Source organism: Lingula anatina, chromosome 3 (assembly GCF_051362555.1).
Source record: "Lingula anatina isolate TDL-2025a chromosome 3, LinAna3.0, whole genome shotgun sequence".
Lineage (NCBI taxonomy): Eukaryota > Metazoa > Brachiopoda > Lingulata > Lingulida > Lingulidae > Lingula > Lingula anatina.
Genome location: NC_141769.1, coordinates 13715140 through 13743031, shown reverse-complemented (window position 1 = coordinate 13743031; position 27892 = coordinate 13715140). Strand labels below are relative to the sequence as shown.

General features: G+C 37.2%; 1 protein-coding gene across 5 annotated transcripts in view; it reads right to left on the bottom strand.

Annotated features, from left to right (window-relative positions):
- The window catches only part of LOC106170041 (voltage-dependent calcium channel type A subunit alpha-1), a 150133-nt gene extending 127699 nt beyond the window's left edge, over window positions 1–22434 (bottom strand). For 2 of the 5 annotated variants that reach the window (XM_087008330.1, XM_087008325.1), the window contains exons 1-2: window positions 21356–22434; window positions 912–1191 (exon numbers count right to left, since the gene is read on the bottom strand). In XM_087008330.1, coding sequence (XP_086864456.1) covers window positions 912–1191; window positions 21356–21782 — 707 coding nt within the window. In that variant the 5' untranslated portion in view covers window positions 21783–22434. The remainder of the gene's footprint in view (window positions 1–911; window positions 1192–21355) is intronic. The other 3 variants (XM_087008327.1, XM_087008326.1, XM_087008328.1) reach the window with 2 other exon arrangements.
- Between the last annotated feature and the right edge of the window lie 5458 nt (window positions 22435–27892).

Below are 27892 nucleotides of genomic sequence, written 5' to 3'. Positions count from 1 at the left end.
AGTCAATGCAATATGATCGGGATTGTGTTCGTTTAGTCAGTCACAGTCTACTACCTGGATACTTCATTCTGTGTGTGTACTTTTCAACTTCAAACATGCATTTTCGATCAATTTAATATTTATGTTCTTCTTATTTTGTTAGATTTGAACAAATGCATGGTAACCTTGCTAAAATATTACACAAATACTCCCCCAAAATCAGGAGTCCATGACTTTCTTAATTTTTTTCTGTGGCTGCAAATAATGAACATACATTTTACCTTTTTAGGGATTTTTTTTTAGCAAAATGCAAAACGTGTAAAGATATTTCCTTTGAAATAGCAAGCACTATTTATTTTTACTAAAAAAAAAATTTCAGGTTCTACATGTATTCTATGGCACTCAGAAGGTATATGTTGCCTTGGTCGGGTCTTAATCTAGGTTGATGTATTGACCGCCTTTATGAAAGTGTAGGTGAGCCCTTTTTTCTGACTTAAGGGCAGAAAAGACGCGAAGTGTCATATATATCAACCTACATGTAGGCTTACTGTATGTCACGGGATGCATTACACAGTGTTTACATGACAAGAATCAAGCAAGGTGCTTTAAAAAACAAATGGTTTCAAGATCCACACACACACACACACACACACACACACGAAAAAAATACTTTCCCTTTTTATCTTTGTTACTGTAATCTTAATACTAGAAGTATCATATCAACCCACACGTAGGGTTACTGTATGTCACAGGAGACATTTGACAGTGTTTACATGACTAAAATCAACCGTTTTGATTTGAAAAACAGGGTTTCAAGATCCAGACACACGAAAAAAATATTTTCCCTTTTTATCTTCGTTACTGTGGTGTAATCTTATTAATATACATATAAATGACTGTCAACCAATTCAAAAGCAATTGCTTATACTTACCCATGATAAGGGGAGTTTTTGAGCGTCTTGAGTTTGGTTTGAACGAGGGCACATGTGCGTAAATCCGATGTGTTGACCGCTCTTCTTCTTTGCATAGACCGGTACGCGACGCCCGCGTCTGCGCCCTCTGGGACATTCCCAAGTTGTCTTGTGAACAGGGACGGACTGTAGTTGTTTAAACCAGCTAGTGAAGATCGTCTGCGTGCTGCCGATCTCCCAGCTGTGCCAAACATACCGCCGTTTGCCTTAACGGATCTTGGCTGCTGCTTTCGCCTGCTGCCTACAGGAATAAAGAATAATGACCGTAAGAGTAATACAATCTTCCGCGAGCCGTTGTCTCATCGTGTCGCTTTATATACCCGCATTAATGCCAAAAAGTAGGTAACCAGTCACTGTATTTTTAAATACATGTGTTTCCTTACAGTATGTGATTATTTGTCGCTTATTTCTACAAGGACGATATCAATGTAGACCTGGGAGAACAACAGTGGTATTTTCTGTCTCGGTCCCCGGTAATCTAACCAACCAACCCACACGCAAAGACTTCTTGCAGATGATAGCTGCCTTAGGTAAATGTCACGTCTATTCATCCAGCCAAACCTGGGCATTTATGCAACAAGTAAGAAGCAAAATCTGTGCTGCGCGATCTCTATCAGAACCATAGTGATTTCCTGGAAGCCGTGCACGGTGTGCGATATATTGCAGGGAATCCTGTACGCTCGCGGAATTTCCACCAACGGAAGTTGACGACGCATGCACGCGTCTGGATGTTGGCATCTAATGGATGCTATTTGCAAGATGACATTTAATGGGTTGTCGCTGCAGTGTGTGGAATAAGAAAATCATAAAATAGTCCTTCGGCGTGTGTTAACGATGAGGGGAATCATAAACTACTTTATCTTAATGAGATATAGATTGAAAGTAAGTGTGCTGCTGTTTAGTGCAATTTCGAATGACATTTGACAAAGGGACAAGAAGCAGTTGACACATGTTTAAGTACTGAGTTTTAAAGAAAGATTAGCGGATTTGTTTGAGAAATATTTAGTAGTCTGATGTATGTGGAATTGAAAACAAGTGAGCAATGTTAATTGATACAACTGTTTACATGAAGAAAAATAATAAAAAACTATATCTCTTATAACACAAAATACAGAAAACGATGAACTGAATTTTCTTCCCATACAAAGAAAAATCTATGAAAATCTGTGATTGACAAGGTCAAATGACAAAAACTATTTGCATAAAAAGAAAACAAGTTGATGTAGATACATTTTCTTCAAACCAATGTAAAATCTGAAATCCACATGTATGAATGTGTCAAATATGCGATCATAATCCATTTCAAGGAGCATTTTCTACATTTCCTTGATCTCTCTTAGTCAAACACACACACACACACGCACACACACGCACACACACACACACATGGATACAGCAAGATATGTTTACACTTATAAAAGAAAACCACTGATGCCATGCATTAATACATGACATGGCATCAATCATCCTTTACAGGAACTTTCTTTCATCTCGACCCATCATCTATTTGGTCGACATCATCTATTGGGTTTCTATTAAGGCCTCTGCGCCATCCCGTGATTGGTGCAATGAAACGATACGTGTATGTACAAAGATGGGTTCAGAGAGTTCGTGCCGTACATATAGGTCCCATCATTTCCTCTTGGCGTACAGCGCCCATGGGCATGGGTCATAGATTCCATGGTCATACGCTGGCTTGTAATTTCAAATGGGTTTAACTAAAGTATAGGCATTTATGACATCACAGAGGCATTCCCTTTCAAAATGTCCACAATGTGCGATCTTTTCCAAATTTCGCTTCTTGGTTTTCCAAATCCGCCATTGTGTGCTGGGGTATGCTTGTAAATTCAGAGGTAATAACGACATATTTATTTTAAGGGCCACTAGGTGATATAAGATTCATAAACACTTTCACTCGATTACACTTGATTTATCATACAGTGTCATGAAGGATGGGCCGGAAGATGATATTTATAATATAAGTGCTGTTAACTAGAAAGAGATAATTACTATTCCTGCTGACTATATCACAAATTACCCAGGAGTGCGAACGCATACGTAACACTGAATAACAAAGGCACTTTATCTCCTAACCGGTATACATGAAACTTTCCTAATAAAAACATACGGAAACATTACTTGTCGCAGATTATTTATTATTATTTATTATTTATTACCTGTGTAATTTGAAGCCATGTTGAAAGTACGATCTCCTCAGCTTTCATAATATCGACTTAAATAATCTATAATAGCTGGATCGACATCACCACACTGTGTTCAGATTGCTAGTAACATTTTTGTACTTTTTTCTCTTTACATATTTGGGGAATCCAGTCAGACAGGGGCACCATTACACCTCATTGGCACTGTACCCTTGTATAATACGCGAGGAGATATTAGCACAATTTGAATGAAGGTACATGGGATAAGTTCATCAACGACATTTTATCAATCATATACCTAGGATGCGACATATTGATCTAAACAAAGCGGTGTTACGTAAAGGTTTGCAATGAAAACCAATAAAACTTCAGTTATCATCTCTTTCATTGGCTTCGTTTCTTAATCCTTTTGTCGTAAATAATTTCTTATAACCTTCTGTCTGTCCTTGGTAATCACCAGAAAGTGTTTGTGCCTCAAGATATTGTATCCGAACAAACCAAGAAAAAAGTTTACCCTAATGGTTTATTTCGAGCAAATGCCTACTCCACTGTACATGTTCTTTCGCAGTTTATCCACTTGTAAACATGGACAAAGTAAACAGAATTATTGAGCCCATTATAATTCTTTATATGTTTCAAGGAGCTTGCCTGTTCTCTATCCAGGTACGACTCGACCAATAATTGTGCCGTAAATAAAACTGTTACTGCAGCAATATATGATATGGTTTATACAACTTCTGATCCTAACAACTAAATTTACCACAGCAATACTTTGTTATAATTATCTTTTAAAAATCACGAAAAAGCAAAAAAAAAAAAAAAGCAAACAAACATAAAAAAATGGCCACCTTACCATACCATGGAAATCTACACCACGCCACACCAAACCGCACCAAGAAAACCACGCCAGACTGCATTACTCCAATAGTTTATACCACACCCAGGAATGACACACTCAGCCACAGCACTCCGCACCAGATACCACTAGAGCATATTGTGTAACACCATGCTCCCACTTACCACATCGTAACATACTTGTACCTCACAATACCATGCCAGTACCACAACGCATAAAATTATAGTATTCCCTATCCTATCATTCCGCATATTATCATAATAAACCAAATAATTAATATATCATAACCAAAATCTAATCACTTTAAAGTAACCCCATTTCGACATATCCTAAAATTTTATCAAAATCCATCCATAACTTTTTGAGTTAGACTGGTAAGAGACAAAGAAACAGGCAAATGGAGGTGAAAACATTACTTCCTTCGAGGTAACATTCCATGCCATCCTACACTACCAGATAACATATCACAATACGCCTTAACACGTTCTATATAACACCACATTTAATGTCACCATACTCCACCATACCTAATGTCACCATGCCTTACCGTATAATGCCATATCAAGCTACAGTATACAGTGCCTGCCTGGCATGTCATGCCATACCATAGTGTACTGTGCCGTGCCGTACCGTACCATGCCTTGTCATGCCATGCCTCGCCACGCCATACCAAAGCTTTATAAACCGTTTAACGTCACACCATATTTTAACATACCACACCATTTCATCCCTAGCCATACCATGCCATACCATGCCATACCATACCATACCATTTCATAACATACCATACCACGTCTCACCATACCATTGCTTTTGAGACTTTTCTATACATGTACAAGAAATAATTGTTATATATGCATGTATGTTACATAATATTTCAATTGATTACATGAATAGATATAATGCACGGTATAACATCTTGTCAAAAAACTTCTACACTATTATAAATCGAAACAATAGTGCATCTCCCCTGAAGTTGAAAATAATACATTGAAGATATGTTTAGAAACTAAAAACGTGTCCCTGTAATCGCCACTATACTAAGATCCCACTTGTTCCAATATTTGCTTCATTGCTTTTTTTCCTAAGAATCATCGAATTTTTCATCCTTACTTAATTTAATCATACCCTGAACTAGCGCCACACTTAAAGAACAAAGGGCGGCTCTAAAATGCTTCACTTCGGTCCTAGTGACCTCTAAGTATCAGTCAGAGAGAGAGAGAGAGAGAGAGAGAGAGAGAGAGAGAGAGAGAGAACAGCCGCCGAACTACAAAACTCATCCTTCACATACACCTACTCAAACCCAGGCATATAGATATAGATGATCAGAGACAATAAGACAATAAAGTAAACCCATCCGTGCCTGCGACAGCGGCTGAAATCTCCCACTACGTAAAAGGTCACTTAAGCACACCACGAATCCAATATCAGATGATGAACTACTTTCCGTCGCATATTCTCTTCCTACATGTCAACAGGTAGCATGGCCATGGTTTCTCCCGGTTCTTTGAGTGCGTTACTATAAAGGCTGCTTTAAAAGACGTTCACAGTTACCCATCCATAAAACAGGGCCGGGTCAACGAGAGATTCATCCATGACTTATTAAGTTTTCGCGGCAGATCTGTCAGACCATTTCTGCAAAGAATCATACTTAAAGCTGGTGGATGTATCGTAGACGCTAATACGAATAAGATTAACATGTGCGTCACTCAGTTTACAGCATGGTATGTCACTGCCCCGGGGGTGTTACCCTGTACACGCCACTTACCAATGTTGACAACAAAACTGTCATCATTTTTCTTTTTACGAATAGAGTTAGAACTCAAGAACCGAATACATTCGATCTACGATAATGATTTCGGCTCGGCGTAGCTCTATTCTGACGTAATGGCATTTTGATCAGGATTCACGCTTCCTGGAAATGTATTGTGAAGTACACACTGACGTTAATGCTTCCATTAATAAAATTACCCTGCAAAATCTTAGAGACCCAAGAACATCATTAAGAACGGCCTTTGTTTGAAGACTGTGCAGCCGTTAGTAAATTGAATTGTTACGATATACAATGAGACACCAAGGTGTCACGGGGCAGTTTACGGCTTTTGAATGCTTTTCGTAAATTCGACGTTTACCATCCATATAGAATTCTATGTTTTAAAAAGAATTATTTCCCAAAGTTATTACGTATGGGTGGCTAATTGTAATCTGCCTTCCACCTGTAAAGAGGTCCAGAAATTATTGTCTTTGGTTTTTGGTTGTGTTTTTGTCTGAATGTTTATCTGTTCGTCTGTTTATGGACTAGCAACATTAATCGAAAGGTATGGATAGGTTTTGAAGAAAATTTGAGAAACTGTCAGGAGTGGATCTAGTTTCAAACGGTCACTTTCCGGAGGTGATTCGGATAACTACCGTTTGGATCCAGGCTTTTTCATCTTTATTGCCAAATAGGGCCTTTTCTATTTGAAACTGTACAAATAGTGGATATTGCAAATATGGGGAAATTAAGCTGCCCTGGCGAAGGCTGAACTCTTGAAGTGCTGTCGAAAATTACCAATTTCTGTTTACGTTTTCTTATCATTTTTATTGAAACTTTAGTCTAATTGGATTATTGCATCCAGCGTGCTGTAATTGTGTTAAAGTGTCTTTAACTACGAAAGTTCGATTGTTCACAATCATCAGTAAGGCGGAACTGCTACAGTAGATGTAAAGTATATCTACACAATATGACTGCGGCACGTCAGACAGGAGCTTGTATCTTACATACAAAAAAAAAAAAATTCACGCATGTGATCATACGAACTATGCGTAAAAGGCCAAAGAGCGCGTTTTTGACTATACCTCTTCAAGATGAGGGATCGATTCTGTGAAACAGCGCAAATATTTTTAAGTCGTCCGAAAACTGAAATTAATCTACTGCGCTTACCGTGTATAAGATTAGTGTATCAAGTTACGGTAAATACATTATGTCCTAATCTGCGTTGATCATGGAGGGATCTTTACATTACACATGCTGGCAAAGCAGCCGTGACCATAGTTCCTTATTCTTCAAAAATAACCATAACATAGCACTTTTCCAGTGTAACGGTGCACCAATTGATTGACTGAAACCACTCACCACTCTTGTTTTTTTTTTTTTTTTTTTTTTGCAAGAGACAGCTATGTGCAAGCAGGTGTCCATATCAGCCCCTTTAAAAACGCATATGCCAAGTAACATTTTTCAATCATGTCCACAAATAACGCACCAAAGGGCAGACAATCAACATTATTAGAACACTTCCCACTGGGACAACCAAGAGTGTCTCAAGGCCTTCAAAAACATGATATATGCTTCATATGCTACACGATTTTATCAACATATATAAATGCAACTCCACAGGTTGTGTGTACATTGTTACTCGTTCATTCAGAACATGACAAAAGTTCAACAAACGGGAATATTAAACATTACGCAAAGATGTCAATGTTTTAGGCATGTGAAAATTCCTCATTAAATTAAAGTAATTCGAGCGGCAAGTTGCTAAAATGTTTTATACTCCTCCGATTAGAAAAAATTAATTTCGCTTCATGAAGGGCAGAAGTACCGAACTTTTTCCCCCGGAACGATTGCAATCAAGACACGGGGGATACTGCAGAAGCATTAGTAGTTCTTGCGAACCGGAATTTTCTAATTATTGAATCATGGTTAACAGAAACCTTCACCAGTATTTTCATTAGCGTATGTCAATTTCGTATGACAAGGCCATGTGTAACGTTATTAATGTGAGCGACACAGTGTTTTCTGTTTTTACATGTATAACCACCTTTACTATGAAAAATTTATGTGGATGATCGTATGTCATATAGAAATGATGGATCATACAAACCGCAATAAACAGTATCACTTTTCAAGAAGAGAATACCTCTAGACCATAATGACCGTTATATGTATGACCTTTACAAATTATACGTATAATGCATAGTCTCTTTATACACCTACTCCATTTAAGTGCCGTGAATGAATGTTCTTACCGATATATATATATATATATATATTGATTTACAAACACCTGTATAACTAAATACATTTTCAGCATTGATAAAGAAGTGGTTGGTACTTATACACAATATAGATTTTTTTCACATTGCAAAGGATAATTCTTGCGATAGACCGGATAAGTATGTCCCTAAACACATGAGACTTGAAACTTGTTTTTTTTTTTACACACGGCAATCCTTACGTATCTTGATGTTAATGAAAAGAAAGAGAAATGCAATTAACCGACATATTTTACCTGTCAGTGGGCCCATTTCTCATGCTCTAATTGCTTTTTTTCTTCCCTATTCCGAAATTTATCATTGCTGTATTACGACTCCCAACTGAAGCTCGAAGTGATTAGCTAGAGCTCAATTTTTTTCCGTGATACACAATCTTTAATTTGTTAAGAGCGTTACACGATATACAACATTTAATTTGTTAAGAGCACTTCTAATGATATAAAATAATATATGAATTACCACTGTTCCCTTGGATACAATATGCCAGCCGACATATCGTTCGAACGCTTTTTCTATGTTTGGAAGTGCCTCGCTTTAATACATTCCGTGGTGGGTTTCCCACTTTCATGACCACATTGCCCATTCCACATACTTCAACAAAAATATCTTACAGAGAAAATAGCTGTATTTAGAATATTTATAATAGGCAATAAAAGATAATGACGATGCGGATGATAACTTGATTCATCACGAGCGTTCTAGGTGGTACAGAAACAATATGTCGCAGTAACTTAATGGCTTCAGTCATGCAAATATCAATTTGTCTGCTAGCTTCTTCCCGCTGGTTCCAGACCGGTACCCCAGGTGGTAACGACCGACAGAGTGGATAAAACACTCAGGGAGAACAAAAAGGCAGACGTGTGGGTTCTCAGAAATTTTGCTCTCTAAGAAATGTAATGTGCCTGGAATCAAATTGCGAGCATACAAGTTCCGCCATTTTCTGGAGAAAAAATAATAAAAAGTCGTCTTAAATCCGTGCCACTAACCCTCAGACTATTTGTTGTCAACAAGAAAGTAGATGCCGCTGACAATTATTCAATATGGACGTACATAACAGAAACAAAACACGACGTGGTTCTTGGCCAGAGAATACCACAGCGAACAACAAGGGACATAAGACCGTAATATTTTGACCACTTTGTGGACTTATTCAAACGTCAGAGCCTGAAAGCCAGCAGACGATCCTTTGACGTATAAAGATGTGATGATCATTCAGATATCATTTCTATAGAGATTTTAACAAATTTATAAACCTATCACTATCTGTCATATAATTTATATCCCTATATCATCCCAGATACAAACGTCCACGATATTTTATTGCTTACAGTGAGTAAATACATCAACAGTTAAAACAAGGGATGACGAATTTAAAACGCAAGCGGGCTCATGTATCTAACTTCATTACGAATTAAAAACCATGTTTACTATCGAATACCAGGCGATCAATCAACAACAGAGCATGATAAGTGAAATCTTTACGTGCACCCTGTTGAAAACAAATGTTACCAGCCAAAACAAGTATAGAAATGAATTATGTCATTTGTCTGGAAATTGTTTGCTGTCTTTCTCTCGACTGCAAAGTGAACTTAAATAATAACCGGATACGGTATGTGCTTCTACCAATATATTACCATGTTGAAAAATTATTTACTCCTGATCAATCTCAATATAAAGAAAGTGGTGCAGTATGCTTGGACCAATTCTCAGTGTCTCTATATCTAAACTAACATCTCCTACACCTTTCATATATATATATTCAAAAAGAACAAAAACTCAACAGGAGAACATAGGCCCGTGGTTTTTACTTTATCAAATCCAAACAAGCAACACTAACAACAACAAGAACCTGACGTATTAACGGTTCTATAGGTAAAATTCTTACCTTCCTTTTACCAAGCCTCTAGCCGCAGTTAGTCTCTTGTGTAGTTTTTTTCGCGATATGTATCATCTCTGTCTAAAAGCGACACTTCTGAAACTGCCACAGAGGAAGTAACAGGTATATGTAGCCAAGACCCCATGTGGAAAGAAAGCGGTAACAGGCAAACGCTAATAGCTGGCCTTCAGAATTGTTTTCAGCAGCTAGCTGCGAATAAAACTGTTCTCATGTTGACTTCATGAGAAACTTTGTGGCGGCGACTGCTTTCAGCTTTGTAACATACTAATACATGGCAACAATGTATATTCCACGATGCCATGCACAATAATTGCCTGGAATGAACTTTAACGGGCAGGCCTACTAATTGATGAAAAATCCCACTAAGTATGCTTAACATTTTTCGCTGAGCAAATCAAGAAATCCTACATCATCATCTATGTCAATGCAAAGCTAACCTTACGCCACAATAAAAAAAGAAGAAAAAAGGACGAGACCTGAACGCTAATGTAATTTGATTAAACTCGGTTACAACAACACATGACTGCACTTCCTGCGAAAGCTTTCCAGCTACCACGCCAGAAATGCGCCGTTGGAGATATGCTGAATAGGACTTAGTCAACGGCATCGGGTCGAATGACACGCCGCGATTGAGACCTCGCTTATGTTGATGGCTACAAAGACTATGAAACAAGCCTTGATTGATTTTTTATGTTTCATAACAATTTCTAAGAATAGGGTTAAAAAGCTTCTACAGCGTGAGATATCTGAGCACAACCCGGTATAATTAAAAAATGCTTCGATATTAACCTCACATGGTTAAAAGGTACCTACAAAGCGTCCAGACTATTCTCATTGCCCTGACCGCATAAACATGGATCCACAAATTAATCCATAACAGGTCTCAGCGCTAGACAATGCTCAATACGACTTACATGCAAAACTTGTGGTTTTCTTGCTGTCGTAAATATCCTCTTGTCTCTCGAAATCGTAAACAGGATCCATCTCTAAAACACCAGCTCCACACCCTACATGCACAAGACCACGACCGTTTAATCCAATTACAAATTATTTGAAAGTCTATGAGCAAATGAGCTGTTGTCGTAAACACAAGGTATAATGCCAAATATAACCGGTCCCAGTAGAAATATTCTGTTGTAATAAGTTCAATATAATTGTCTCAGTGGGACTGATGGTTAGATACATGGCGAAGAATTGGGTAAAAATAGGGACAATGAAAAGTACATGCGGACCCTGATAATCCTTAAAGATGCATTTGAAGTCATTTTTTTTTGCCATAAAAGCCGACCAAATGCCACCAGGTAGTTTCAAATACTATAACTTACATAATTACCACTAGACATCGTTTCATATTACTCGAAAAATGATACATGCATTTGAACGGATTTTTCTGCTTGCTTCTTTGCTGTATATAAACGGATCAGACAAGTAGGTCAAATTTACGACCACAATTTTGAAAAAGGTGCAGTTTAAAGCTCTTTTATAGGCTAATCGAGGGATTAATTCGGTTCATTCCGTGGTATGTCGACTTAATGTGAGTCGTATAAGGACCTATAGTGGTTTATATGCGGCACTGTTAAACCACGCTGCACCGATGGTCAGTTCATGTGCGCCTTAAACAACTTGTACGGGTAAAATTGAAACAAAGTCTGTCATGGTACACGCAAAGCAACCCCTATAATTAATCCATAGCGTATATTATTGTTTGTAATACAGTTACAAAAAGGGAGGGTACAATTACAAGTACATGTATACAGATTTCAACCACGAACCTCTTCAACCTATATATGTGAGCCAACATTAATATTTATATTTTCTATTAATACCACAAATATACCATATTTGTGGTATTAATGCCACAAATATACCATATTACCCTACATATCAAATAAAATTTTACGTCGAATTTTTTGTTTGTGTTTTTAGCTGGAGCCATACAGATGGCAGAGAGACAAGATAACATGCCAGATGTTTGTTTTACAATAAAAAAGAACGTTTTGTTTAAAGTACTAAGCCATATTTGTAAATAAAAAGAATATATAAATGTGTGTATGGAATGTGCATTACGCCAAAAAGATCATGCAAAAGTACATGTAAGTACATAAAAGAAGACGTCTCGCAGGAACGTAGTTTTTTGCTTGTCATGTACCAGTCTCTTTGATACTGTTCTTATTCTTTCAAACAAGTAGATGACATTTTATCAACTACATATAAAATCATTTCAGTTGTGCAAAATGTGCATTACGGGTCAAAATGATCATGTAAATGTGCACTTTGGAATCGAAGATGCACATGTGTATATATAACGTCCCCAAACTTAACGCTGCTGCTTTATCAATAAAAACAAAACCCATGCAGACTAACATGTGCTTTGCACTTGGTTGGCTCTACCTATGCGCGTCATACTTAAGCAAACCAGATTGGACGCCCTTAGCAAAATATTGGGCCTACTGGTAATTCGCAGCGAATTTGCAGTAAATTTGCTGTAATATTGCAGCAAACTGTAATTCCTTCTTGCATATTTGCAGCAAATTTGCTGGCATATGACTGTAAATTTTCTTGCAAACTCCTGCAAACTCGTTGCTGCAAACGTTTAATTTGAAGCAATATTGCTGCAGTAATGCTGCAAAACCTTTCATTTGCTAAGGGCGGCCATACAACAGTGACCATTATGAGCATCATGTCAGTGGTTTAACTTAAGCCCCAAGTCAAAAACATGACACAGTTGCAAGAGTTCTGGTATTGACGACTGATGAAAATTATAAAATTACATGCTCTGCTGTAGCTATGTTGATGCGCGGTTGTTAATTACGTTGCAGGTAACGGAAGTCACAGTAAATCTCCAGTGTTGCATATTCAATACATCAATGACATTATTGTTTGCAGGAAAATAACAAGTTAGAGATTCCTATCAAAAGAATCTCAGCTGAAATATGCCTTGGTCTTTGCTCTAGGTGGTTTGCTAATGAGCATCCCCATTGGAAACTCATCTGTGACATATTACTGACGCTTTACTCTATCCATGCATGTAGGAAAAACACCACACAACGTATCAAATAAGGTATTGTGTTACGTTCTTCGAGCAGTGATATCTGTATTTTTTGTATGATTGAGAACGTGTCGGTAAGCTGATCGTGTATGGTTCCACCCCTCACGTCCTATGGAATAAAGATAGATGACGGGTTTGCGTCAACAGCGTCTTAAACGCGCCCCAATATCTCAAGTGTCACTGGAAACCCATTTCTCTACTTTCTGCATGTCTTTCCAAGTATCCTGACGCATAGCGTGGGTTATATAGGTCTACACACATTAGTGATAACTAAAGTTAGTTGTAATCTTTGCTAAGACTAGAGAAATGAGTTTAGAGCAACTCCTAAGGTGCATAACAGATAACATGTGGTCAAAGAGTTTTGCAACTGATACATAGCTACTTATTTTTCGGACAATAGGATATGTTATCTACGTTTTTATGCTATCATCTACGACATGAAGCTGCACAGCTACAGTATACATACGTTAGTAATAATTTAAGATTTGCCTGTAACATACATGAAGTAATGTACACTTTGGAACAGAACGCATTACGGACTCTTAAGTCACCAAATGGAACAATGTCTGCACAGGAGAAGCACACTGCAGTTAAGTTCTGAGGCAAAATTGATATCATGGTTTAATTCGAAAAAAAAAAAACAATTATGGAAGTCGATTACGTTTGCACATATAAATTACACCATTTCAGACATATGCCTTTGCTCTTTGTTCTCAGATTCTTCAAATGCCTATTTTGATAATGCGCCATTTTGTCATTGTTCTATTTCTTACGGCAATGATGATGTTAAATATCCAAGTTAGCTGAGCTGCAAACACATGTAGACAGAAACGTCTCAGTGTTATTGTTGAGATATTGTGAAGCACATCCGCGCCTATCAAATGCGGTGTTCTAGCGAGCATCATCACTGCATGTCAGGGTCATAGAATGGTATTATGCAGTGAAGGGAAAACACCTTTAGGCACTCCCTGATCTTTACGTTTTAAATCTGTAATGCATGTTATTGAAAACCCAGGAAAAAAAATAATACATAGAAGAACATCGTTATATCATATTCGACTTTTGCGAAGGGCCTGTCTAAAACCAACCATTCCTTTAACTTTGCATTATTTTCTTCCCTGGTAATGCCTGCCTCCCCGGGAGCACACATCCATGGAAATGATCCACAGGAATCTGCGATCCATGCCAAACAGGGCCATACAAATTACTTGTTTTAAAACATCAGTACACCTAAAGCTACGTATATATACAGTATTATGAATGAAAAAATGCTTACTTAATGCATATTTCTCGTATACTGTGATCGAGTTCTTGGGTCTGTCTTTACGCTTGAGCTCTTAAACCATCACATTGTAAATATGTGTCTTCTGGGACCGTCTATTATCCCTGACTAGAAGATTTCCAAGAAACGATTCATCTTAAACAATTCAATTTAAAGAATTGATTTAATCTCAAGTGCGCCACCATATGTACTTAGAGTAAATATAAGCTAGGGCTGTTCATTCTGTATGTCTGTATACAATACCCGTCTGTGCATCATGCCACATGACCAGTTTCTAAAGTGCAGGTGAAAATCCGATACTTTGAGAATGCAGGTGCCGTAATCAACCTTTAAAGCCCGATCAATATGCACGTGTGTGACAGCGTGCGAACAGTGGTCCTGCTGGTCACAGATTTTGAAGTATAATGTCACATTAATAACTGAATGCCATGACATGATTATTTTGAAGACGTTGCACATCGCTTTCATTTACCGACAGTCTGGTCACAAAGCCGTCAGCAAAAAAGTGTTTTTTTTTTCGATAGGTCTGATGTAGACCTAACGCAATAATCTAATTCTGTGAATTATAGACTTAAAACTTTGGCGACAACAGACTCCAGACATCCTGCCGTGTAATTGATCAATTTTGGCTATTTCATACCTTCTAACTGACCTTCTGTCTGAGGTGATAGAAATGGAGACACCTCCAGTTAAATGATATATTCTGATGCACACGATGCCATCAATTAAATACCATATAACAAAAAGGAAGGAAAAGTCAATATGTTTATTTATATATACTGGTATATGCATGTACAAAAAACTGTTCGACTCAATGTGACCCATAAAATGGCAGGCGTCGAATGAAAGCAGATTTTCTCTTTCATGGTGCAATCCGCATCAAATGTCGTCTAGAAAAAAAAAAAACCTCACAGTTTCAAACTACCGCACTTAGATCATAAGGCATCAATAATGCAAGCACTTCCTTGGACTAAACACTGAAATATGAAGACGAACTGTTCTCAACCCTGAGAATTGAATCAACCGTGGCAAACGAGCCACATCAAAAATGTGATTACAGTCTATGCTAACCCGGATAACCTACTGTAATAAACTTTTTCTAAACTGTCTAAAGCCATAGATAAAGAAGGTGTTCCAATATATGGCCCTCATAGAGATTCAAGCATGAACATTAGAAAGCATAATTCTGAAAATTTCACTTATTTGGGAGTTTCAATAATTTGTTGTTCATTGAAAAACTACAATTAAGAGAATTAATTGTATTTATGTAGCAAATGGTTTGTTTTAGTGGTGCTATTAACTTTTTGGTAATACATCAACGTTTTGTTTGGGTCTTGTGTCTGCACATTTTGACCTTAAGTAGTTGACCAAGACAAGGTGTTAACAGATGTCCAGGGTTAAGGAATGTCTTAGCTGCTGTGTATCAAGGCACACACAAGTATATTCTATGAAAGATGTTTTGGAGATTAATTCCATCGAGCTGCATTCAGTGAAAAGTCATTCAGCTTTGTAGCTGCGGATATATTTACCCGCAGTTTTAGCAGCTACACTGTATTATTACTTACGTTTCTTTATTGTTATTTGTACACTGGTTACCAGTCATCACTTTTGTGGTTTCAAGATTTGGGGACGACTATTTGTTACTTGGTGACTATTTTCTTCGGATTATTCAGTTTTCCCCAGCCACCAGTTTTGGTATTCAAGATTCAGCGACGGCTGTTGACGGTTATTTGTTACTTGGTGACTTTATTTTATTTGGACAATATTCACTTTTCTCCAGTCACCAGTATTTGATATTCAAGTTTCGGCGACGGCTGTTTCCTTTTACGGGATGACTTCAAGTTTTGGATCACACACAGGCTAGTATTTGTTTTCATTTCCCCCCTTTTTTCACGTGTTCTTATCAATACATTTATAATTGTTGTGTTATGCAACTACAGTTGTTACCTATTTTGTTTAGGTGTCACTCATCATGTTATTTTTTATTTATATTTTTTTCTTTTGTGTGCATCTATTTTATTTATGTTTATATTCCTATCGGGCCAGGTGTTGTTGCAGTTTTCATATTTCCTATTTCCTGGCTGTCATTGACATGCCGTAATCTATTCATATCCTATTTCCGATTGTCTCCGTGTCCGCATTACCAGGTGGAGTATTATTAGGGGTTTCTGGTCGACTAGGCGATATGCATTTTTGGAGTTTTTATGCTCTTTGTTCTGGGTGTACTTCCCAGGTTTTTAACTGTTTGCCTAGTAGTGAGAACCCTGTAGTGGTATCTGGTATACTAGGTTCTGGGTGTATTTCCCAGGTTTTTTAACTGTTTGCCTAGTAGTGAGAGCCCTTTGTGGTATCTGGTATACTAGGTTCTGGGTGTATTCCCAGATTTTTAACTGTTTGCCTAGTAGTGAGAGCCCTTTGGTGGTATCTGGTACTTTTTGCTCCTATAGCTGTTGTGATTTCTCATATTTTTCATAATTAATCCTGGTTACATTTCATTAACATACTTTATTATTTTTATATTTAGCACTTATATAGTTTGGGGGATGTTTATTATCTCCCCAGTTTTGTAACTTTGTATCTTATTAGTTTTCGTCATTAATAAATGACAATTTCAGTCATATGGACTTATCCTACTTAATTTCGAGCAAAAACAGAGCTTCGTTGTGCTTGTGAACATTTGGCTACATAAATGTAAATTTTGTAGCAACATCGAAGACGTTGTGAGTTTTGTTTTTGTGGCCCTTACACGCTTCCATGCATTTCAAAGCAAACGGTAATTTCAATTGGAATTGCAAATTGCTAAACACTTTGCTTTACATGACTTCTATTCTTATACTTCACACAAACCCGTTATGTCTCAATTCCTTATTCTATTTTGCTTAATTTATTTATTTATTTATTTATTTATTTATTTATTTATTTATTTATTTATTTATTTATTTATTCAGCACTTTGATTTAAACGAAGTCTTAATCACAACACTGATAACACAATATATCAAGAATTATATATCTGACGCGTTGGGATTATTATTTAAAAGATACTCAAGAGAGACATAAATAAAGATCGAAAGGACTCTGCATTGGCCTGTATAGATTCCACGGTAGGCAGGAAATCACTCACTCGGCTGAATCAATGATGACGGAAATCTGACTCATAAGAATCACATTCTTGGCAGACATTGACAAATATTTCGAAATAGCCTATGTGCAAATTGATACAGCAGCACTTCTTGGTCCCTTCGATCTTTCCATGTGTTTTTGTTGCAATGTATGTTTAAGTTTTTGTGCGCGTGTGAGCGCATTTGTCTTCATGCACACGTGATTACTCAACCGTGTGCACTTATTTGCAGGTTTCATAGCAAGCATAGGTCACGGCGACAAAGGATCACGGGAAAGTCTGCCCGTGAAAGCAGACTTGAAGCCTATTTTGGCACATGTGCAGTGAAAAATCCTAATCCACTAACAGGGTGCTGGAAAAACCAAATGCATAAGAACCCAATGTAAATTTCACACAATACGTGCACATGTATACTTAATAGCTTTGCTATATTAATATTAATTAACTTAATTTGTGATATAATTAAACTTGCTTATGCTAGGCCGCCTTCTTTTGCATTTGCTATTTACTTGGTGTCATTCATGTTGTGCTGAACATATTTGCATTAAAACAGTTCATGTCGGTTGCAGCTTTTCTTAACAAATATTCGAACCATCTACTAGCTTCTACGTTTTTTCCATCAAAGAGTAAACAGACGTTATACACAGGGCATACCGGACTCTATATTTCTCACTCTGTAGGACCTACGTGTGCAAAGTTGTGTACCACAAGTTTGCTTTATGTTATATTCATGCACCTAAACTTGTTTTTCTAACCCGCCTTCATCTATATCTATGCACTTTCAATTAATTAACTTATTGGTGTCATCCTTATTATACTGCGCACATGCCTATATTAAGACATCCTTTTTAGCTTTTCGTAATACATATTGTAAACCGATAACCTGTCACTAGCTTTCCCTCATTTTATTTCTGGTGTGCATATGTAAGTGCATGCTGGCCAGAGAAATACTGTAATTAAGATGGTTAATAAGAGAGCTGTGCTAGGACGACAGCAAGCTTTCTTTTTTTATTCGTCTGTTTTTTAATATAAACACCTGTAAGTCATGATTCTTATCAACTGGACGTCTTCCAAGAACTACCAAGAAATGTCTAAATATTGTTATCACCTTTCCCTTATTGCATTATATCAAATAACGAAAACGTGGCTCACGTGTAGGATTAATTTTACACTTCGTCCATAGATACGGGATAGATATGTTTTTTTCTTTGCGTCTAAATCTGGAGTAATATTCGCTTTATCTGCAGGTTTCTCAGACCCATGTAAACATTACATTAGATTCAGACGCATGTAGAACATTTAATAAAAGTGAGCGCATTTTCTGTCAATGTCTAACTAAGATTCAATTACCCTACATACACTTTATGAGCAACTTATTTAGAGCCAGAAAGGCTGGTGGAATGGGAGTCAGAGTTATACATTGATCAATGTCTCAAAATCGGCTTTATTTTAGGTAGTGATATTTGAATTAAACTGAATTATCATGTGGTATTTTCAAACAGAAGCAGAGAGTTAACTTGTTGATTGAACCACACAGCGTACACAATTATTTATACGGACACATTTTACACAAACACGCTCGCGTACACACACGCACGCATGCACACACACACTAACTCACAATGAAGTAGGCACGGAGAGAAACACACACTCACAGACTCTTAGGTAGGCATGTAAACACATGCACACTCACACACACGTATAGCGACACATCTCTAAAACTTCGACAAAGAATACCACAAATTATTAATTTCATTAAAGGGGCAATGCTTTATTATTAACAGAGGCTACTTATTGCAAAGCAATGCACGGGACTACAGACAATTACCCTATTGATCCGACTGATTGCGATGATCAATAGACAAGGCTTGATGGACAGACATAGAGCGATGCGAGATAAACATATCTTGCATTGGTATTGGTTGGATATTTGTTTTTATTCTTCAATGATGATGTCGTGGACCGGGGTACAGTGTGATTTTAAATAATTACCTTTCCCGAGAACTTTCACACCAGTTCAAGTTGCGCGGGCATATACCTTCATCAATAGTTTTTCAGGTTTCATTTTATCATTCCTCTTTCTTTACAATTGATAACAATTTCATGAAACGGTGTACACGAATATTTCAAAATTTAATCCGTCAGTCCAATAGCAGTTTAGTATTAGAAATAACACGTCACATTTACAAATAAATATTTATGGAATAACAGCATACAGAGCAAATTGTGGCATATAAAACAATAACCAGCATATCATCATCAAACCGCCCTCACAAAAAGCGTGCATCAGGTGACAAGAAGGTAAGATAATAAATGTGCGTACGCATGCACATACTTCCCTTCACAAGGTCGGTTTATAACTCGTCACCACATGACTAAAATATTTTATATTTTTGTTATTGTATGCCCAGGGAGGTGTCTTAAAGACTGACCTCAGCATAAACACACGACACTGATCCTCAGACAATTCAATTACAAGGAAATCAATATTGTGTTGTCTTATGACGCGCTTTCGAATCGAATCGGTTTAACTTTGAATCTATAAGCATGGCTTCAGAAACACATTGAATGCGAAATTAACTTTTATCAAACTTCACACTTACCATTGTGCACAATTTACAGACATCATAAGAGGCCTAAGTGTACAATGAGTGTGTACAGATTTTTTTTTAATATTAGAAAATGTACATTAAAATCATTCAAATGAAATCAGTATAAAAATCAACGATCGTGCCTCTTGTTTAGTATTTATGGCGGGTGTCTGAGAAAAGGAACTGCATAAAAACTGTAATCAATAGGAGACTTTGTACTCGTATGCCACATCTTCGTTCAGGCCTTCGTGTGTGTGTGTATATATATATATATATATATATATATATATATATATATATATATATATATATATATATATACTGTACAATGTATACCTATTAATACATATTTCATTTTGCAATTTTGCTCATGTCCACATGGTCCTACCATTAAACCACTTACACAATATTCTTGAACATTTCATGTGGTCAACGTATTTTGTGCCTGAAATCACATCCGTGTTTCTAAACCAACTTAACACCTCCCTCGCGCTTGCTTCAACAGGATCAATACATTGATTTACACAAATTCCCGATTTGACAGCAATGCCGTTTGACCAAAGAAGTAATATTTCTTTTTCCTCTTAAATCAACAACCCTCTATAAAAAAAATTTTTTATACAAATTATTATTGGAAACTTGATTTACTGTCGAATTTTTTTTATCACTCAACACATTCAAATGCATACCTGCATTTTTATTGAAACGCAATGTGTTGAACTAATATTAAATCAACTAATGCATTGCAACATATGTAGAGTTTAATACACGTGTTATATAATGTTTACGATATTTTGTCACGATATATCCAGTATTCCAACAGTGGCATTGGCAACAAAAGATACCCCCCCCTCTTTAAATGACATGTTATTGTCAATGAATGTAAACGTGTACGTCTCTTTCGATCACTTATATCTCTATATAATTTTTAATGGGAACCGAACACTAAATTCAAAACAAACGTCTTTCCATTTTTTTCCTGTGCTTTAATTTCGAAAGTTGCGCAAGAACAGTCGTGGCAGGATTGCAACATCGCAACTGACTTTTTTCAAACATAGCGTTAACTATGTAATGAAACCGTGATAGAATTTTGTTCCTTTAACCGACTTATCTCAAATACACGAATAAACAAGAAGTGTTTAACTGACAGACATACTATTGAATTAAATGCTATTTATACCGAATAAAACAAAAAATAAAAAAAAAAATAAAAAACATGTACTTGTGATTGCTCTATGTTTTTATCACTATGTATTCACTGTCGAAGTAACATACATTATTGGATCTTCATGATGCCTTTGATATGTACATAACGTCACACGTACTACTATGTGAGACTCTGAGGATACAGGGTATGTCTGTGTATAAAACAGAGTGAATAAACTTTCGTCTTCTTGCTTTACAAACCCTTACCTTGCTCGTCATCAGACGATGACGTAAAAGACGTCATGTCGCTCAAGCGAGTCAGCTGATCGTTTATATATATCGCCGGTGGTTTATTGTCTGTTGCGTTACTAGTGAAGTTTTGCTCGTATCTTTCTTGCATACTCTTCGTAGGTGGGTATCCATATCGACCCTCCCTGAAAGACATGTCAGGGCTCGAGATCCCCGATTCACCATTATACAAGGACGGGTTGATCTGTCCGATACTGGTGTCCAGAACCACTTTGTTCTTATTATCCAAATCTCTTTTGCTATCTCTGTCTACCTTCGCAGAAACTGTGTTAAGTTTGCGCTTTGAAAGCGGCGGATCACCTTCCGAAAACGCAGATGACGCATCAAAATCTGACTCGTGTAAATCATCATCTTCCAACTGAAATGTGGGATTGTGATGCGCCATATTGTTTCACCAATCAAGTCACTCTGCAGTAATCAGGTTATCCTGGCTGATTGTAATCGAGTTTTATCCTCTACTTTGCATAACTTCCGATTTTCACTGTTTCGGAGAGTGGTCACGTTTCCTATGCACTGTCCTGCAAGGTTTTTCTGAGTGGACTCCGAGAACCCGGGCCTAAATCAATACCACGATGATCAAATTTTCCACGGTTTTGACTGTCCTTTTAGAGTTTAATCAAGCGACAACTGAAACAGTGTGACTGGCTTTCAACTAGCTTGTTGACAGGAGAGCAGGTGAAAAGATGCTGTATCTCGGCCAATACGATCTCCATAAACCACACAACTTCTATTTATCATTTGCATTGCCCTCATATGTTTCAACAGTGCTCTATGCTGCAGCTATAAACTTTGCATTGACTAGTACCCGCACCTTGTCGACAGACGACGCTATTCAAACACAGCGCACTGTTCTCAAACTAAGTGCGATGATTCGAATCATAATTACACTACCACCAGCCAACGTGTGGTTAATCACTTCTATCTTCCTGTTTTCATTTTTTCTTGTCCTTTCAACCTAGCCAGTTTATTCTCATAACAGCCGTTATGAAACATTATATTTAAAAATTCATATTCAAAACTGGTCCTGGCCGCCGTATGCCCTTTATACGCGCAGTTTAGCAAAATAATAAGGAACACTGATAACATGAAATGAGGTCGGTCGATACATTTGATTTGACGTTTTAAGTCAGTTTTCTGAGTAAACATTGAGTTCAGAATGGAACTTTACTGGACGAAACGCCAGGACCTGTTGCAGCAGGAGAAGCAAGAGAGTATGCCGTTATAAATTTCTGGAACATCGTATAATAAACAAAAGGGGGCGCACGTTGTCATGCGGGTTTCCATGCAATGAGGTCATCCAAGATTCCTGAATTGTTTAAACATTTTTGATCACGATATCAAGAGGGTTGTAGCAGAGGAATGATGAAAACACGCGGTTATAAATGGGAATACTTACGATGACGCGTGTGGCTTTCCTTTCCTTGCCACAAGCCTATTGTGGATACGTATGAATAAACATATTGAGCAATGATGTTTGATCAAAGCGTGCGCCTTTGTGTGCGCTGCTAACCTAACCCCCAGAATATGTAAATATAGTGAGTGACTACTGGAACAAAAGACCAAGAATCAGGTCGATCAGCCCAGCTGAAGTGCCATTATATAAAGATCACAACTGCAGATGCAGGTGCACGAGTGTGTAGGAAGTTTAACTACTATGCTCATTTGCGACCAATATACATGTACTCAATTAAAAAAGTCAACCCCTCTTCAACTGTTTATAGTGATCATGTGATTAATATGCAATATATAAACTGCATATATTTTTGGGTGCTTTTAATGCTGACACCCCTAGCTGTGTGTGCGAACGAGATTTTCTAAATTGAGAAAAATGGAAAGGGGAAAAATAACGTTGACATTGAAAGTAATAGTAATCGTTTACCGAGGAAAATGAATCGGCAAGGGAAGAAAAATATTTGATCCATCCTCCCTTTTCCTAAAAGCACGCGTCTAACAGGCCCAACGCATTTATGTTAATATTAACTAATATGCACCTGTCTATATAGAAACGTGTATTTTATTATATATCTTCATAATTGTAGGATAAAAACACATGTCTATATCAAAATATGTCATTTAGTTTTCCAAGATTAATATTGTAAACCGGCAACCTGTCTTTGGAAAGATGAAAAAACAAATCCGCCTAAATGATCGGTATTGGATTAACTTTTATGTCATTCGGATAGTTTTCTGGTTTGGGCAATGTTCTCTGTTTGTTAACAAAAGTCTTTCTTTTTTCCTTTCATTTCCCCCCTCTGTTCTGGCTTTGTGCTATGTTTGCTAACTTTGTTAAGAAAACCTAGACTTGCTTTCATACGAAACATGTTAATATAATCCCACATTATTGAAAAAATCTTTATTTCTACTGTTCTTGAAATTCTGCCATCAGAGGAATACAGTGGGCCAACATGCGTTTCAAGAACATCGATAGAATTAACAAACACCATATATTTTATAAGATCGAGGCATCCCCTTGGGCATTATAAAAAATTACACTGGTTCAAAGACAAGTAAACCGTTACGCCTTAGAAAACATAAAGCATCCGTGGGATCGATATTTTATCATATCCACAATCTTTCAGTTAATGAAATGTTTGCCAAGAGTTATTGAATTTACCTCCTCACTTTGTACCCTTAAGTGGGCTAATTTGAACACTTTATAAATACGTTATCAAGCGTTCCAAGATAATGCGAACTATTAGTATTGGATTTCCGAGGTCCGATAAGCCAATCTGTTTGAAAACCCTGTGCGTGGTCCATTTCCCTGTTGTGATCAACTTACGATAAGGCCCACTGGTCGATATTACTACGAGTGTACGTTCTGGGCTTGGATGTGAGTGTCGAGGTGAATGGGGAGAACTGTTTCACACACCCGTGCACTATGGCCCTGTTTCATCAGCACTGGATAGTGTTATCCTATGGATACATGTAACACTATCCTTTGGATAAAATTGTTATCCTCTGGAAAGTTATCCTGAGGATAGCAGCCCTTTTCAACCACTGGATAGCAATATCAGAGATAAAAAAGTATCTACTGTTTACTAAACATTAGCTTACCCATTTTGTGTGATTTGGTATACGCTGTATGTACCGGTATATGCGGCTGTATATGATATATGATGAAAAAGAGGGGTGTCACCGTAACTCCTCAACTTTTTAAGCCCTGAATTCTTCGAAAAATGCTGACAATGTCAAATTATGCATTTTTGGGTATCAAGGGCACTTAAACTGCCTCTGAACTGCCAAAAAGTATTAAAGCTGAGTCAATACCAAACAGAAGCTTACGATACAAAATGGGTGTACAGATACAGGTACCTGTAAGTATACCTTTGTGTCATCAAAAGTCGTTATACGTGTATTAGGATTGTGATTGCGTTTGGTGAGTGAACGTCACACTGTTCCAGGGAGTCGATTTTATTCGCCACGAACGAGATGCAATTTTCATCTTGGTGTAAATAAGGAATGCTACGGCACATTGGCACATGCATGAGCACACAGAGCACGCACACACACACACTCACGCGATAAATGAGGAGATTTCCAGGGAACTGGGTTCTCGTATTTACTTAACACTGTACAATAGGCAAAAACCTTCAGCAGTGCATTTGTGTTTTGTTGTATTTCATTTCAGTCTGATATATAAGTGCAGAAACCTTGGATATCTAAAAAATGGAGATATAATTCTACAACATTTACTCAAGCGTGGCAGATCTAGAGGGGGTCAATTTTTTCCTCGGTTGTAATTGATTGTTTTAATTTTATACTTAACTGTAAACAACAGGAACATCTAGTTATCGATCTCAGCTCTTCACAGGCAATTGAACTTCCATCCAGCTCACTGCCTGTTTACAAACTGTATTTTCACTTTTGAACTGCCACTGATGACCGAGTGTATGTTACCGTGTATAACGACCTCCAGGGTTATTCAATAATGCGTTCACATGGAAGAGTCGGTTTTACAAGGGGAATGGGATTTCGTAATGTTGTCAAGAAATTTATCACTTATGAGGAAAAAAGCCGAACAAAATGACTTTCGGGATACTAAATGGGTTTTGGAGAAAAGTGATGGTATGACGCTATTCGCAATTGGATTATATCAAAAGGCCGAAGATGGGTTTTAAAAATCCACACTGGTACATGCTTTTTTTAAAATTAAAATAAGCAGTGTAATGCTGATATCTATTCTTCGAATAAGCATATATGTATTTCTGATTAACAGAATAAACAGGTACCCTAGCATGATTAGTGATACACAAAAGCTACGTTATGCGCCATATTGCATTGCATTACGACATAATATCACTAATAAGAGTTAAAGCACCGTTGACTGACAAACAAAATCCAGTTTCTAGCCCATCAAACATGACTTGGAGATGGAATTCGTGATGATGAGGGCAAACGTAATATTTTATGACATGTACATGTGAAAAGCTTCCTTATGATTTTCCAAGACAAAGTGTTTATTAAAGAAGTCCAAAGTGAGTCATCCTTAGAAAATGAATAAAGGGTGACAGAGGGCAGTGTTGCACGAATTGAAATATTCAAAACCAGAAAATGTTTCTCATTAGTTCTTAATTGCTGTGCTCATTTCTATTTTTTACAACGGATGCTTCGGTTATCACAATTTCTTTTCCTTTTGACACATTTATTAAAACGACGCAGATCTAAAGAGAAGTGGATGTCCCTTATTTTAACATAATGTCTAAATTTGATAATCAGAAACAGAAAGTATCTATACCAGCGCCCCCCCCCGCCCCCCCCCGCCCCCCCCCCGCCCCCCCCCCCCCCCCGTCGTGCCCCATAAAAATACCCAAACGGCCAGTGGAGCATCAGGCAGGTTACCTCGGTTACCTCACGAGGATCATTCTTTACTGAGCTACTAACCCATGATGGATAATAAACCAATTTCCCCGTTAAATGTCAGTCCCAGTTGAGTAGTAAAATGACAGGTTTATACACAGACGCCTTCTATTCATACTCAGACCCTACAAACTATTAAACATAAATATCCATGGAGATTACTTACAGGCGACATGAGGCTATTCATCTGTGACACTGTGTGTTTTCAACGCAAGATACAAATATAAAATGAAGCATTGTCGTATTCGGTGTCGGGGCCACACCACACGTAACATGCATTAAAAGATTGTGGTTCATTGTATAGTGTGCACGTTAAAATCCATCGTGATTGTAGCTTGTTTAAACGCAAAATAAAGAAAATATCATTTGCCTTAACAAACCAACTATGACAAGGGTTAGTCTGAGTGCAAGAGCTAAATGATTTTTACGTGATTAGAGAATGCTCCAGGAAGATTAAATTACCACCCCTTTGGCAGTGCTAATGTTCTAATTCCAGGATAAAAACCAACTCCCTCTAAGAAAAGTCACTATCCAAAATTAAAAACGCCCATTAATGTATTGATAATGTGAAAAAAGTAGCTTACCGACCGATCGCAATCAGAAGAAGACGAACGCATTTATGTAATATTTTCCTGCAACTGCCAATGAGACTTTTGTATGCACAGCAGAAAGGGACATCACGCAAAGTACAGAGTGATTTTCGATAATCAGAGAGACATTCTTAGAATACATATACCTGTGTTGTGATGAATGCATTTATTGATTTTCTTTTAATAAAGAGAAGATAAATCCCGTATTCGGATGCATATTTTGAAGGTACTCCGCAATTGTTTTCTTTTTTGAAATATAATAGACATTTAAGTGTTTGAAATGAAAGGAAGCGATTCACCATGTTATATGCTGTAGAAGCATCTTTATTGTAGTGTCGTTTCATCTATGACTTTTTCTGGGGTTTAAACTGGCTATTGTGTATGAAATTCCATTGGCCAATACCAGTTGCTTTAAATCCAACCTGATTTTTCGCATATCGCTCCCAAATTAGCTGCATTTCAGTTCGTACCAATCAGTTGCTTATTCAGAGATCAGACCAAAGAACTTTTAGTTAGTCATATTATTTGTCTGGTCGTCTAATTTAGGTCTCAATTAAACCTCATGTGGAGGCATTTTTTTAAAAACAAAGTCATCATACATTGTACAGGCCATTTCTATGTAAATGATTGAACTAATTGATAAACAAGAACTCTAGACTGGCAGCAAATTAACTAGTTTTGATAATTATTATAATATTCTCATCTGCATTTGAATATCACAAATGAGATAGGGACACATCTTGTAAAAATTTAACTTTTTGTAAAAAAATATACAATAATATCCGAACTGAACGTAGACCATCGAATTGTAAGGTTTGAAGCAATATATTTAACTGGCTGATATACCACCGAATTGGGCAGCTTACTGTCTGTCCATAGTCAAACACGGTTCCTTTTTTGTTTTACTGGGTAAACAGGCTTAACACGAGGATTATGCAGCACAAAATACAAAACCAAAATGCACAGATCGCCTACAAAACAAACGCAAACCGGCATCTTATGCTGTAAATTAAGTCGGCGGACATACCAGGTGATTGCTTTCGCTACA